Source organism: Cibotium barometz, chromosome 53, assembly GCF_041138505.1.
Source record: "Cibotium barometz isolate CiBa-2024 chromosome 53, ASM4113850v1, whole genome shotgun sequence".
Taxonomy (NCBI): Eukaryota; Viridiplantae; Streptophyta; class Polypodiopsida; order Cyatheales; family Cibotiaceae; genus Cibotium; species Cibotium barometz.
Genome location: NC_141098.1, coordinates 35,816,576 through 35,830,352, shown reverse-complemented (window position 1 = coordinate 35,830,352; position 13,777 = coordinate 35,816,576). Strand labels below are relative to the sequence as shown.

The 13,777-nt window shown below is 42.9% G+C and overlaps 1 protein-coding gene across 1 annotated transcript in view; it reads left to right on the top strand.

Annotated features, from left to right (window-relative positions):
• The window catches only part of LOC147608570 (E2F-associated phosphoprotein), a 33,722-nt gene extending 25,918 nt beyond the window's left edge, over positions 1-7,804 (top strand). Inside the window, exon 3 of the mRNA XM_086789343.1 lies at positions 6,988-7,804. Coding sequence (XP_086645469.1) covers positions 6,988-7,243 — 256 coding nt within the window. The 3' untranslated portion in view covers positions 7,244-7,804. The remainder of the gene's footprint in view (positions 1-6,987) is intronic.
• The last annotated feature ends 5,973 nt before the right edge of the window (positions 7,805-13,777 follow it).

Below are 13,777 nucleotides of genomic sequence, written 5' to 3'. Positions count from 1 at the left end.
TCAAGGATATCCACAGGCAGCTCGCAACAAGTACACTTTTTCTCTCTTTTTTTTTTTCTTGGCCAAACATAAAAAACGTTCCCCAAAGGGGGCAACGGCAGCCAAACGTTCCATGAAACCGTTCCCCCACGTTCCCCCACGTTCCCCTGGCCGTTTCCATGCCAAATCGTTCCCCCATGCACGTTCCACCCGGTTTAGGCATCTCAGCCTTGGGGGAACGTGTTCCACCATTCCCAAGGGGTGGAAACGGCGTTCCCCTGCTACTATGCCTTGGGATGCTAGTCGGCTAGCCTAAAATAGGTCGATAGCACCAAGACATCTCCACGACTGGAAATACCAGCAGAAAAATGGCAGTCGGTCAACAGTGAAGCAGTCGGCCAGCAAACAGGAGAAGTCGGCCTGAAGTAGACAATCCCCACGACGAGAAAAACAGGGAGAAACATGGAAAAAATGGAGAAAACTCCTGTGCGGGCACACCCACAACAAAGGCCCTCATCACTGAGTAATATGTATAGACAAGAGATGACTGCTAGCTAACAGTGATATCCTTGGACGTGGTTTGTGGAGACCTTACACGATTGAAGTCTAATAAGTGTCGGATCTTGTCAAATCCCCAAAGGATCACCTCGTAGAACGCTCTTAGTACAAGACTCGAAACCTGCAAAACAAACCAAGCAAACGTGAAGGGGGTGCAAGCCTGACTCACCTCCCGACCTTGACAACCGTGGGCAAGCCCACAAGTCTTGGCTGTCCCCACCGAGCCACGAGCTAAGCTAACTAGTTGGACGTACCGACCAATCTCTACCTCGTGATGTCCCATACCGCCACGAAGCTACCCTCGCGGACCTCGAGACTGCTGTCGGCCTTGGCTGTATAAAGCAGGTCGTCTGCACTAGATCCAGGCTCCTGACCATAGAGCTCTCACAAAGACATGCGAGACTCTATATACTATTGACTAACATTGGCCACCCTTTTATAGGCTCTTGGCCGGTCATCGGCGTCCACACTTGGGCGCCCGCCCGTCCATACTTGGGTGCCCGCTCGTTAGTCTATCCCTAGCCCAGCTCACCAATCAGCCTGCCTAGCTCCAAGCTTCCCCTAACCTCGAAGCTAGTCTTGTGTGCGTGTAGCACACGGTAGATACACACTGTACAGATGACATACTCCCCTTTCTCTAAGAGCTCACTCCTGAGGTCACTAAAAACCCAAGGTAATCCCTTTGAAGGGTAGTCAATGTCTCCCATGTAGCATCCTCCTCGACACGATCCTTCCACTTGATCTTGTATTCCATGAGAAGTGTATTACGCAATTGTCTTTCACGAAATCCAAGGATCTTTTCCGGTTCGTGTGGAACAAATGTCATGTCCTCGACATCTATGATTTCTTGAGGAGTAACTAACTGGTTTGTTCCACCCAGTACTTCCTTGAGTCTATTGACATGAAATACGGGATGAACTTTCACATGAGAAGGTAAATCCAGTTCATATGGGACTAAACCAATTTGTCGTGTAATACGAAATGGTCCATAGTATCTAGGGGATATGTTCGGAGATCGACCTGTCCGTAAAGTCTCGGAATCTTTCGGAACTCGCAAATACACCATCGTTCCTTCAGAGAACTCTCTGGGTGAACGATGTCTATTAGAATAAAATCTCTTTGTGTCTTGAGCACTTCTAATAGATTCCTTCGCAACTTGTAACATTTCTTGCATATTTTGCAAAAAATTATGTGCTGCATCATGCTGAAGTCTTGAAAATTTCACTGTAACAGGTGATCTTGTTGAAAACCATACATAAGCATAAAAGGACTAAAACCTGTACTCGTATGCTTAGTACTATTATAGGCAAATTCTAACATAGGAAGATAATCCTCCCATGAACTTTGTCTTTACATATACACGAAGCATATCCTCCAAAATCTGATGAACTCTTTCAGTCTGGCCATCAGATTGAGGATGATCTGAGGAACTCAAATTCAAAGTTGTTTCCAACTTCTCAAAAACAAGCCTCCAAAAGTCACCTGTAAACTTAGAGTCCCTATCACTGAACTATGTCCTACGGTAACCCATACAGTCTAAACAATTGTTCGATAAACTGCCTTGCTAATTGCGTAGCTGTAATGGTCTTCCGGGTCGGTGAAAATCTAGCCATTTTTGTCAAGCGATGCACCACAACCCAAATAGAATCGTGGCCTTGACGTGTTCTTGGCAATCCAGTAATAAAATCCATGGAAATACTTTCCCATTTATTACCTGGGATTTGCAAAGGATGCAACAGTCCAGCTTGTCTAAAGCGTTCAGCTTTATTTGCTTGACAAACTTGACACTTGAGGACATAATCTTCTACATACCCTTTCATCTTTGGCCAAAAAAAAGAGTGTTTACTAAAGCTAATGTCATGTGTACCCTAGGGTGTCCAGCAGAAGGGGCGTTGTGACACTCCTTAAGAATCTTGGACCTAATGTCCGGGATCTGTGATACACAAATTTTGTCATTACGGAATAGTAAACCATTTCGAATCATCCACTGACCTCCTGCAGCGTGAATGGTAGGCTGCTCAGTCATTGGGTCTTGGTTAATCAATGAGTCCCCGTCTTGGATCTTTTGCCAAAATGGACCAAAACAACTATCAGTCTTGCAAAGCTCTCTCAATGACTGAAATAAGTCAGTAGAAATCTCAGTGAATGACAAAGTATTCACCTCTCTAATTCGACTAAGCGCATCTACGATACTATTCATGGACCCCTTTCGATAACGAATCTCAAAATCAAAATCTTGCATTAACTCAGTCCATCGAGCTTTCCTTCCTCTCAAATCATCTGCATCACACACATACTTGATTGACTGATGATCAGTCAATACCACAAACTTGGAGCCATATAAATAATGTCTCCAAACCTTGAGAGCATGAATAACAGCATAAAGCTCCTTCTCAAGGGTTGGCCAACGAGATTGAGTGTCGTCTAGCTTTTTACTCTCGAAAGCAACAGGTCTACCATCTTGGAATAGAGCAGCCCCGATTGCATAGTCACTGGCATCAGTCTCAAGAACATAATGCCTACTAGGATCGGGTAATGCTAAGATAGGTGCTTCCTTGACTTTATCTTTCAAAAGTCTGAAGGCCATATCAAGATCGTTATTCCAAGTGATAGGTTGATTCGACTTACATCCATGACCTTTCAATAAGTCGGTCATCGGTAGTGTGAGTTGAGAGTACTCCCGCACAGATTTCCGAAGAATAACAACAAAACCGAGAAAAGAACGAAGTTGTTTCACTGTCTGCGGTATAGGCCAGGCTAGAACCTTCTGAACTCGGTCATAGTCAATGCTCAACCCGTCTCTAGTGATCTTGTGTCCCAAGTAAATGATTTCTGTCATAAAAAACTCACATTTACTTAATTTACTATACAGTCGATTATGTCTTAAGACAGTTAAGACAATCGTGAGGTTTCTAACGTGATCCTCAAGAGTACGACTATATACCAAAATATCATCTAGGAACACAACCACAAATTTTTCCAAATGTTCACAAAAAAGATCGTTCATCATTGTTGGAAAGTGGCTAGAGCATCGGTTAACCCAAAAGGTAATACAAGAAACTCGTAATGGCCATACTTAGTCCGAAAGGCGATTCTTTCGATATGCCTTTTATGAATACGTATCTGGTGATAGCCAGTACATAAATCTATCTTTGTGAAATATTTCGCTCCGGCTAATCGGTCAATCAGGTCATCTGATCTAGGGAGAGGATAACGATATGTCCTTTTTTTTTCGCAGACGAAACAACGTCCCTCCTTCGTGAGCTTCAAAGCCTCGAGGAGACGGTTTTTCTTTGCTGGTGTTGAAGTAGAATTCTTCGAAGGTTGGTCCGAAGACTTTCCTTCAGTCGTGCTAGCCATCAGTGCGGAGAACTTCCTTTTGTGCTTGTTCCCCTACTCGGTCACGGGTTTAGACCATTGTATCGTCATAAATAGGAGCGGAATGAATGGCCTCATCCAAAGTTTTGCATTTGTTGTTTTTAACGTGTAAACGGCACGAGTCGGGTAAACCGGCTACGAAAAAACCCAAAAGAGTAGTAGAATCCATCTTTGTAGCTTTCATCTACAAGTCTCGAAATTTCTGGAGGTAGACCTCATAAGTGAGGTTCTACGAGGTCATGGTCAAACTAGCAAACTGAGCAACGATATCGTAGTCATCCTCCTTCTTGAGGATTTTTTTTTGAAGACTTTTTCAAACTGTGCCCAAGTTGTAGGTTTAGGTTTGAGTTCTTTCCACCAAAGCAAAGCTTTGCCTGAGAGGAAATCTACTGCAAATTGAATCTTTTTGCCATCGTCATGTGAATAAAATTGGAAATGGACCTGCCACTTACGTAGCCACGTATCCTTTATCTCTTTGGTACGCTGCTTCTGCTCGCTCCCAAACTGTTCCGGAGTAATATTGGGGCCTAAAGCAGATGCCAAAGTATCCATACCTGAAAGTGTAGATGGGGTAGTAGTCAATAAAGAGATGGAGTTCTGTAAAGCCTGCATCTGCGTGGCGACTTGTGCTTGACGTTTCGAGAAAGAAGCTTCGAAAGCAACTTTAAACTCTTGGAAATCAAATTTTGAAACAAAATCGTCGAAAAGATCGCCATCGGTGGCTTCCGTAGTTGGCAAGTCTTCACGTTCGGGAATGGGCTCCAACTCGGATTCTTGGGTCGACATCTTGAAGAGGGCAAGATGAGAGAAAAGCTTGGCCTTGTATAAGGAAGAGTGCTGGAGAGCTTGAGGAGATGTGTGGCAAGAAGCCTCCTTGAGGGGAATTTATAGGCTTTCCCAAAAGCATAAGTAGCTTTTGCTTTTGTGTTTATATATATATATATATATATATATATATATATATATATATATATGTATGTTAAAAAAAACACACATAAAACAAGGCATGGGTTTTTAAACCCTTTAGCGTAGGTTTAAAACGCTGAAAGCAAGCGTGGAGGTTTTTTTTTTTTAAACGAAAGCTAAATTTATCCAAAAAAAAACGCTCCACCCGGCAATTGCTTTTGGCGTTTTTTCTGCAGCAAGCCTTAGCACCGCCTGCAGCGATGCTGTACGTGTCTACATACGTGTCCGCCTGCGTGTACCACCTGCGCACATGGTTGCCCGCCTGTGCCTGCCCGCGCATACCAGGCCAACTGCAAGGCCCGCCTGCCTACGTGCGCATGTCCACTCGCCTACCTGCCTGTGTACCAGCCCGCCTATGTGCACCACCTGTCCACCTGTGTGTACCACCCGCCTGACTGGTGCAGCGTTCTTGCGGCTGGCGTCACACAGCTTTTGTCTTGGCTCATGTGAGCTGCGCAGGCATTCAGGCGCCACACAACTACAAGCACACAGGCATCAATAGCCATCGCTACTTCTCTCTCTCTCATAGGCCGACTTTGGCCTCTCGTAGACGTTAATATATCTTTCTTTCTTTCTCTCTCTTTCTTACTGATTTATAGCCGACAAGCTTTTATCTCTTCTCTCTCTTTCTCAAACTATTCACACAGTTGAAAAACACACAACCCTTCTTCTTGCAAAGCAAAACAACCCTTACAAGACCAAAACCTTCATCATGGGTTTCTACAATGCAAAAGCAACATGCTAAATTTGAAACAACAGCAGTTTGAACAGAAAAACAGCAATCTTCTCGAACTCATACCTTTTCTTTGACCTCCTTTTCTCTACCTACCGACTTGCTCGTTCTCGAGGCATGCTCTGATACCACTGTCAAATCCCCAAAGGATCACCTCGTAGAACGCTCTTGGTACAAGACTCGAAACTTGCAAAACAAACCAAGCAAACGTGAAGGGGGTGCAGGCTTGACTCACCTCCCAACCTTGACAGCCGTGGGCAAGCCCACAAGTCTTGGTTGTCCCCACCGAGCCACGAGTTGAGCTAACTAGTTGGACGTACCGACCAATCTCGACCTCATGACGTCCCATACCGCCACGAAGCTACCCTCGCGGGCCTCAAGTTTGTTGCCGGCCTTGGCTGCATAAAGCAGGTGCACGTTTGCACTAGGTGGTGCAGATGTGCCAAAAAGGCCCCTCCACCTTACATGTTTGGGCCCAGAGATTGAAGCAAGCTGGAGGAGGTTTTTTTATGAGTGACAAACAAGCAAAAAAGACAAAACCGACTACAAATAAGTTTGTTCTCTAAAAATGTCCAGCACCTATAAATAGCCCATTTGCTCCGTTCCTCATTCTTGTTATTGGAGGGAACTTTCCTTCACCTCAACCAACCTTCTCCAATACAGGGAGCAGCCAAGAAGTGCAGATTCCAGCCCGAAACTTCGGCAATGGGTTTCTACATCCATCTTTGGCCAGCATTTACTTGCAGAGAGGTTCTCATGCAACTTGGGTTGTCAAAGAGATGGTTCTTGAGTTGAGTTTAGGTTTCCTCTTCAGTTTCAGCATTGAGTCACTTGACAGGCTTGTACATAGAGTGTTTGCTAAAGGTACTATAGTAGTGGGTGCGTGCTTGTGTTTTTGTTAATTCTTCCTTTAATTAGCCACGTGTAAGTAGAAAAGGCGACTGTAGTGGAGCTGGCAAGTTGATTATGCAGCCATAGCTCTCCTTGGGATGTATAAGTAGCAAAGACCACAGTAGTGGAGCTGGCAAGTTGATTATGCAGCCATTGCGCCCCTTGGGAACCTCCCCTGAGCCCGATGCTAGACCAATACTTAGCCATGCTTTTTGCCAAAACTGAAGTGTCCCATGGGCCATACCACTAGGGCCCATCATGACCATGGCCTGATGTGTCCCAATCTCCTCTTGCGAGAGGAGCCTGAATAATGAGCAGTCCAGTCACTAACAACATTAGAACACTTTACAGTAACCCACACTTGAGTAAACACAAAGGCACGTACAACCCTCAGGGTCTTTGTGCAGGTAAATATTATCCTTAATGCACGAGCAGGGTCTGGCTTAAATAATATATCTTAGTTTGATTTATGGTGATCGCAGGCATGAGAGGATCGTGACTCAATACAGAGCAATGTTTGTTCTCAATTGCAAGATCCTGGAAGGCCAAAAGCGGCAAATCCCTGAAAGGAAGAGGAAGCGCAAGTCTCACAAAGCACATCCAGGAATCGACCAATGTTCTGTCCGTGATGATGAAATTTTTCGACCAGTGTCATGTTCGGTTTGTGAGACAGAAGTTGCTGTCATCGACAAAGATGAAGTGTATCACTTCTATAATGTTCTGCCAAGTTATGCATAGGTCTGTTGCCATACAGGAAAAGGGCAGTAAAGTTCCATAAGTTTTTCTACTGTAAGCTCTGATTTTGCATGTAAAAGAGCATTTTTGTTGGCCACGTGTAAATTAAGTAAGAAAGCACCTAGATCAATCTTTTTAATTGGTCCGACTAACGCAGAAGTACGATATTACATGCTCGTTTATACACGACTTCCAATCTGTAATCGGGCAAGGGATGTTTTGGGGGGCTCTTGTGGTTTTGAGGAGGTGTTCTTGTTGGGCCAAGGATAGGTTGTTGGATATTTGAAACCCAAAATATGTGTAGGGGTGTAATGGCAATTGGTGGGCTCTTTCTCACCATCAATCCAAAATTTGAAACTATTTTGCTAGAATCTAATACATATGCCCCCAAGGTTTCAACCGGAAGGTCATTCTACAAATTCCAAAGGGTTGTGCTTGTGGAGAACTTTTTTTAAACGCTGGAATTAGCTCAATGAGAAGCAAGCGGTGTATAAGGTAGATAGAGGCAAAAGGAAAAACGTTTAAATGAATATATAACATATAGTTGTCAAAAAAGTGGAAACAGCTGAGAAGTCTAAAGCGCCTCTTCGTGAATCACACACATTTTGCTTCTTTACACACACACACACATCCCTTTTTACAATGTTCACATGCATCCATTTCCATAATGATCTTACCACATTTATGAGAATCGCCTCTCTTGGCGGCCTTGGACTTGCCCCTCCTTATCTCTGACATTACATGTTAGCTTGCCTCCATCATCCATGATTTCACCAATGCTAGCTTTTCCTATACCACATGCTCCTTAGCGAGTTTGCTAGTGGGTGGTTTGATAAAGTGTACAAAACCACTAGGCTTTTCCTCCTACGTGACAAGGAACATGGATTGATATTAGTACGGGGATGTAACCCATCTTCTATAGATTCACTCATCAAAAGCACACATTTCTCGCTAGACGATGACATGAGTTATACTAGCTCTTTGTGAGTGAGGATAATTGAGAAACTTGGCACATTTTAAAGGAAAAAAGTATTAGCATACACTCATTGCTCGCCTCTTCGCATATATCTCACATTTATGTTTGGTGCACGTTTGTGAATGCTAGAAGAAGCCATTGGTGCATGTCTTTGGTGGGAAACACGGCTTAAACTTCAATGGGGTTGTTATTGTGACCATTGATGGTTAGGGGTACAAGTGTTGGTGAAGATCAAGAGTACTTTTGGATATAGAATATTTTTGGAATATTTTTTTCGGATACTTAAATTCATAATTAGTGGGTGGTGGATGGTTGGTTGCACATGTAGGTACACACATTCTTGAAATGCAAAACAAAACTAAAAATGGTCAATCATTAAAAACATGTATATGCACAATCAGCACGCATGCATGCACGTGTACACAATCTCTCTAAAACCAATCCTCTTTCTTTGAAAAAAAAGCGTCTCATAGTGACATAGGCTCATGCGTGCCAAATGGCAATGTAGGCTCACAGGTAGCCCATCATTATCCTTAAAAGATCTTTTAAAAAAATTACTTTAAAAATATGTCATGTGGCGATGTATGCTCACATGTGGCATGTGGTAACATAGGTTTGGGAGTGCCACATCATCACAAAAAAAAACAAAAAAATTTGGGAGAGAGATTTCCACAAGTGGCAACATAGGCTCATGGGTGTCACATCATTATCCAAAAACTAAAAGCAACCAAAAATTAAACACACATGCACATACACAAGTATACTTGAAACCCATAACAAAACTAAAAATGAACAAAAATTAAAAACATACGTGCACATCATCAAAAAAAAAACATAAAAATTTGTGAGGGATTTTCACACATGGCAACGTAGGCTCATGGGTGTCATCATTATCCAAAAATTAAAAGCAACCAAAAATTAGAAACACACATGCACGTACACACAAATATACTTGAAACCCAAAACAACCTAAAAATGAACAAAAATTAAAAACATGCACATGCTCTTACGTGCACAGCACGCATGCACGCACATGGTCCTCTAAAAACCAATCTCTCTCTCAAAAAAGGTATCTCGTGGACATAGGCTGACGGGTGTCACGTGGTAGGATAGGCTCATGGATGCCACATTATCACCCATTTAAAAAAAGCTTAAAAAATTCTTGTAAAAAATACCATGTGGTGGCGTAGGCTCACGTGTGTCGTGTGGCAATGTAAGCTCATAGGTGCCACGACATCACCCTAAAAAATCTTAATAAAAATTTTAGAACCACGTTGGTGAGGCTTATATGTGGCAATGTCGTAGACTCACGAGTGCCACATCATCACTTCCAAAATATCTTTAAAAATCATTGAAAGAAAAAAAAAGATGCCATGTAATGATGTCGAAAATCTTTTTCACTATTTGTTATTTATTTTCAAAAAATAAAAAAGAGGAGAAATAAAGAGAGAAAAGAGAGAAAAAAAGAGGAAAAGACAAAAGAAGAGAAGGAGAGAGAGAGAGAGAGAGAGAGAGGGAGAGAGAGAGAGGGAGAGAGAGAGAGAGCATGGAAACCTCCCTTGTGAAGAGAATCAAGAAGAGAACCTAAACGTGGAGAAGAGCTGGCAACATAACTGAAGCCAATAAAAGCCCAAGACTCAATTGGGCTCCGCCTCTCCCTCCAAGGTGCAAAACATGTCCACAACCATGATAATCAAATGAGGTAGAGATGTTCAGATCCATTTTGGATGGGGGGACCATGGTGGGTGCAACCTCACCCATGGTACACCCCCATCACATGGACCTTTCTCAAATCAGCATGAACCTTCTATAGTCTCTTCTTTGGCCTCACCACCCATTGATCCACATTGTGTTTACCCCCTATGCTCGCTAACGCCAGATGTCTCAAGCCACAGAGATTGCCTAGCTCCATCATAGCTATGGGCAAAGTCTACTGCCATGCCTCAACAATCTGATAACTCTCTAGGAAAAGAGATGTCGAGAAAATGTCAAAGAAAGTAGCAAAGAGTGTCGAAGAAAGCAATTGTGTTGGAGAAGTCTTCATGTTGGAGAAGTGCAGACACACAAGCACATGTTCACTCCTTTGCCATGCACGTCACCTTCACTATACAGGCATCACAATTTTTTCACATTTCGTATCTCATAATTTGCATGCGCACTTGAACCTATAACTAACCTCGCCAATGCCAACCCTATAAGTGTATCTCTGGACGGAGGACCATGGGCATGGCACGACCCGTTGCCTTAGGAGGATCCTCGACCTTGCAAGTTTCTCCAAAGAGCTTCAATGCATGAAATCTATGCTTTGACTCCACTTCCATACCAACACAACCTCGCCTTGGCTAATGTATTCACCATGAAGAAGCCTACTCTCTAAGCATCACGTTATGAGATTTGAGCATAATATCCTGTTGCACCAAGATGTCCTGGACCGCCATCTATAAATGCCAATCATTCCATGTGGTGGTCCTGATGCTCATTTTGTTAATCACAAGATACAAATCGCTTCTACCAACTATCTAATTTTCAAGGGTCTCCATGCCACTTTCACAACCATCGGAGGTCTTGCATAAAGAACCTCTACACCTCTTATTACCTTTCATGCTGCCTCACCAAGTTGTCTATCACACCAAGACAATCCATAGGTTCTCACCACTTTGCCCCACCTTTGGCTGCCTACTACAGATCAGTCTCAAACCATACCACAACCTCGACCACCAACTTCATGGATTATTCTAGGCCACCCACATCTTTCCACCCCTGATAGCAACTTCACCACCGACTTAGGTGATGCAAGGACGCGGTCACCATTAGGAAGGGGGTACTTTAACCACTCCATAGGTTAACGTGGTTTCACTTCTCGATCTACTGTAAGGTGCTTTGCTATCCTACCCACTCAAACCTGTACTTATCTTTTGTAAGACGGTGTTGAAACATATAAAGGGGGCTTACCTTATGCTTAATGTCAAATAGGGAAAGTTTAATGACTTCATTATAGAGGCCAAACCTTTTATAAGTTTGATCGGCCTAGTGTGAATACTAGTCACTTGTATATAAGTCATTTTTGACAATAAGAAAAAGACAATCATTCCCTACATGTGAGCTCTCATCTTACCTCTTCTTTCTTGCATGTATGCTATTGAATCTTGCATGTTTGATGGATGCTTGCTAGATAGGATTGGTTGTAGGTTTTCTACTTACATTAGCTTCCTCTTCATCTTTCACCTTTTGTGAGAGAATCATCATGAAGCACCACCTCTTTTTGCCTCCATTTAGGCATAAAGAGCTCTATCTTTACCCAAACATCAAGAAGCATTCTGGTGTGACAACGGAGTGAGGACATGATGGACAAGCTAGTGCACCGACATAGGGAAGTTTCATTTATGACTCTAAGGGCAAGACCTGACACATGCTTCGGCAAGGCTAAGGTAAGCTCTTGACAAAGACCATAACCTTGGTTTTGCACAAATTAATTGTAAGGTCTCTCCCCTTGCAAAATATTTCCAATGCATCCAAGTGTTTCTACAAACCCTCGCTTGAATATGAGGCAAAGACAATTTCATCAGTGCATATAAATATGGACACTACTATCTGGACCAATGATGATGAACCTCTACCCCCAAAATTGTCCACAAATACCTCAATCTTATCAACGTATAGGCCAAAAAGTGTAGGTGAGAGTGGGAAACCTTGCTCGACCCCACTGCTAGTGCTATATATATCTCCCACAAGAGACCACTAGGTGCACATATTCAGCCAAGTATGGCCTCATAAAGCACCATCACACCCCAACTCATCTCGTGTGTGTACCAAAATTCGTGCAAATGTCCTATCAATTAGGATCAAGAGACAAACTTAAAGGCCTTGCAAAAATCAACAAAGAAATAATACACATCTCTTCCATGACCTCACCTCTTCTATGATGGCTAGTAATGTAAATATATAGCTTAGCACATGGAGTGTATCTTGCCCCGAGTGATGCTCCATGCCCCGAGTGATGCTCCATGCCCCATTCTCTCTGTCATACAACTAATCAACCATAGATCTTGGCCATTGTGTGTCCTATCATGATAGTCCTATAATTACTTGGGTCCATGTGGTCTCTTGCTTTATGGATGGAGATGATGGTGTTGTAGTGGTTCAAGTGGGGGGAAATCCTTCACAAAGTGTTGTGTTAAAAAGATTAGAGAAGTAGCAATTCAACATGCCTAGCGAGTATGGAAAGTACTTGTCTATCCAACGGGTGTGCCGAGAAGTGACAATTCAACATGGCAAGATGTACACACAATATGGAATGTACATGGCTATCCAACATGGCAAAGTACATTGCACGTACAACATGGCCACCCACTCTCCATAAATATAATGTAGCCCCTCCTCAGGGAGGTCACTCTATGACCCATATAGCAAGTGCATGAAAGCATGTTTTTAAAATACCCCTATTTTTTAAAAGTTAACATTTTTTGAACACAATTTAACTTCCCCTTTTTTGTAAGTATACATATTGAAATTTAGAATTTAAAACTCATCTATAGATTTATATAAATAATTAGATTAAACAAGTATTTGTATAGTTCCCTCTTGCATATATATGGCTTGTAAGTCCCCTTTAAAACAACGCCCGCCGTTGTGCACTTAGGTGCTATGTTACATATGTATAGAGCATTGCCTTGAGCTAGCATAATGACACTAGGATTCCCAAAGCCTCACTCAATAGAGTGAGTGCCATGAGCTAGTATAACGACAACAAGTTCCCAAAGCCTCCCTCCATAGAGTTCAACACCACCACCACTTGGTCGCTAGCAAACCACCACCCTCATCATCTTTTCCCCTCTACCTACTCCTCCAGCTTCATATAGGACCCTCCAATTATTTATTCCCAAACCCACCCTTTCCCCTCCACTCATTGCCTTTTTCCTCCACCTGCTACTAGGTGGTCTTTCTGTGGGGGGAACTCTAGCTCTAGCTCAAGGCGAGAAGGTTCCATCACTGATTCTTTTTTAAAGCACATCGTCAACACCAACATGGATGTGATTTTGGCACCATCGAATCGTGCAAACATTTTTCCAAGCTTATGTGGAAGAGTGTCTATGGTCACCAAAACATGACTCCAATCCTTAGAGTCCGTAGGCTTCACGAGCTCATATTCTTGGTCCTCATCTTCACCATCCAGCATATTGTTACAAGCTCTACAGTTATTAATTAATGTGGTCTGAGCGGTTGTGTTAGACTCATTGGAAAGAATGCCTCGACCCATGGGATAAGTCTTCCATGTTTTTAAGTTTATTTACCCTTACATATGTATACATGATAAGTTTTCCAATGGGGAACCAACCTTATGTCTCTCATGTAAGGCCTTCCGAGGATCATGGTATATGACTCTCTTCTCTGAAAATCCATCACCATGAATGTGTGGTGGAATCTTAGTCTGAAGGTCATAACTTTTTCATCGTGAAGGATGCACAAAGGTTTAACCTCGTTCCCATCGGCAAGCTTGACCACATGAGGCTTATGCCTACAAGTGATGGGCTTTCCTAGGTCTCCCAACAATCCTTGGTGAT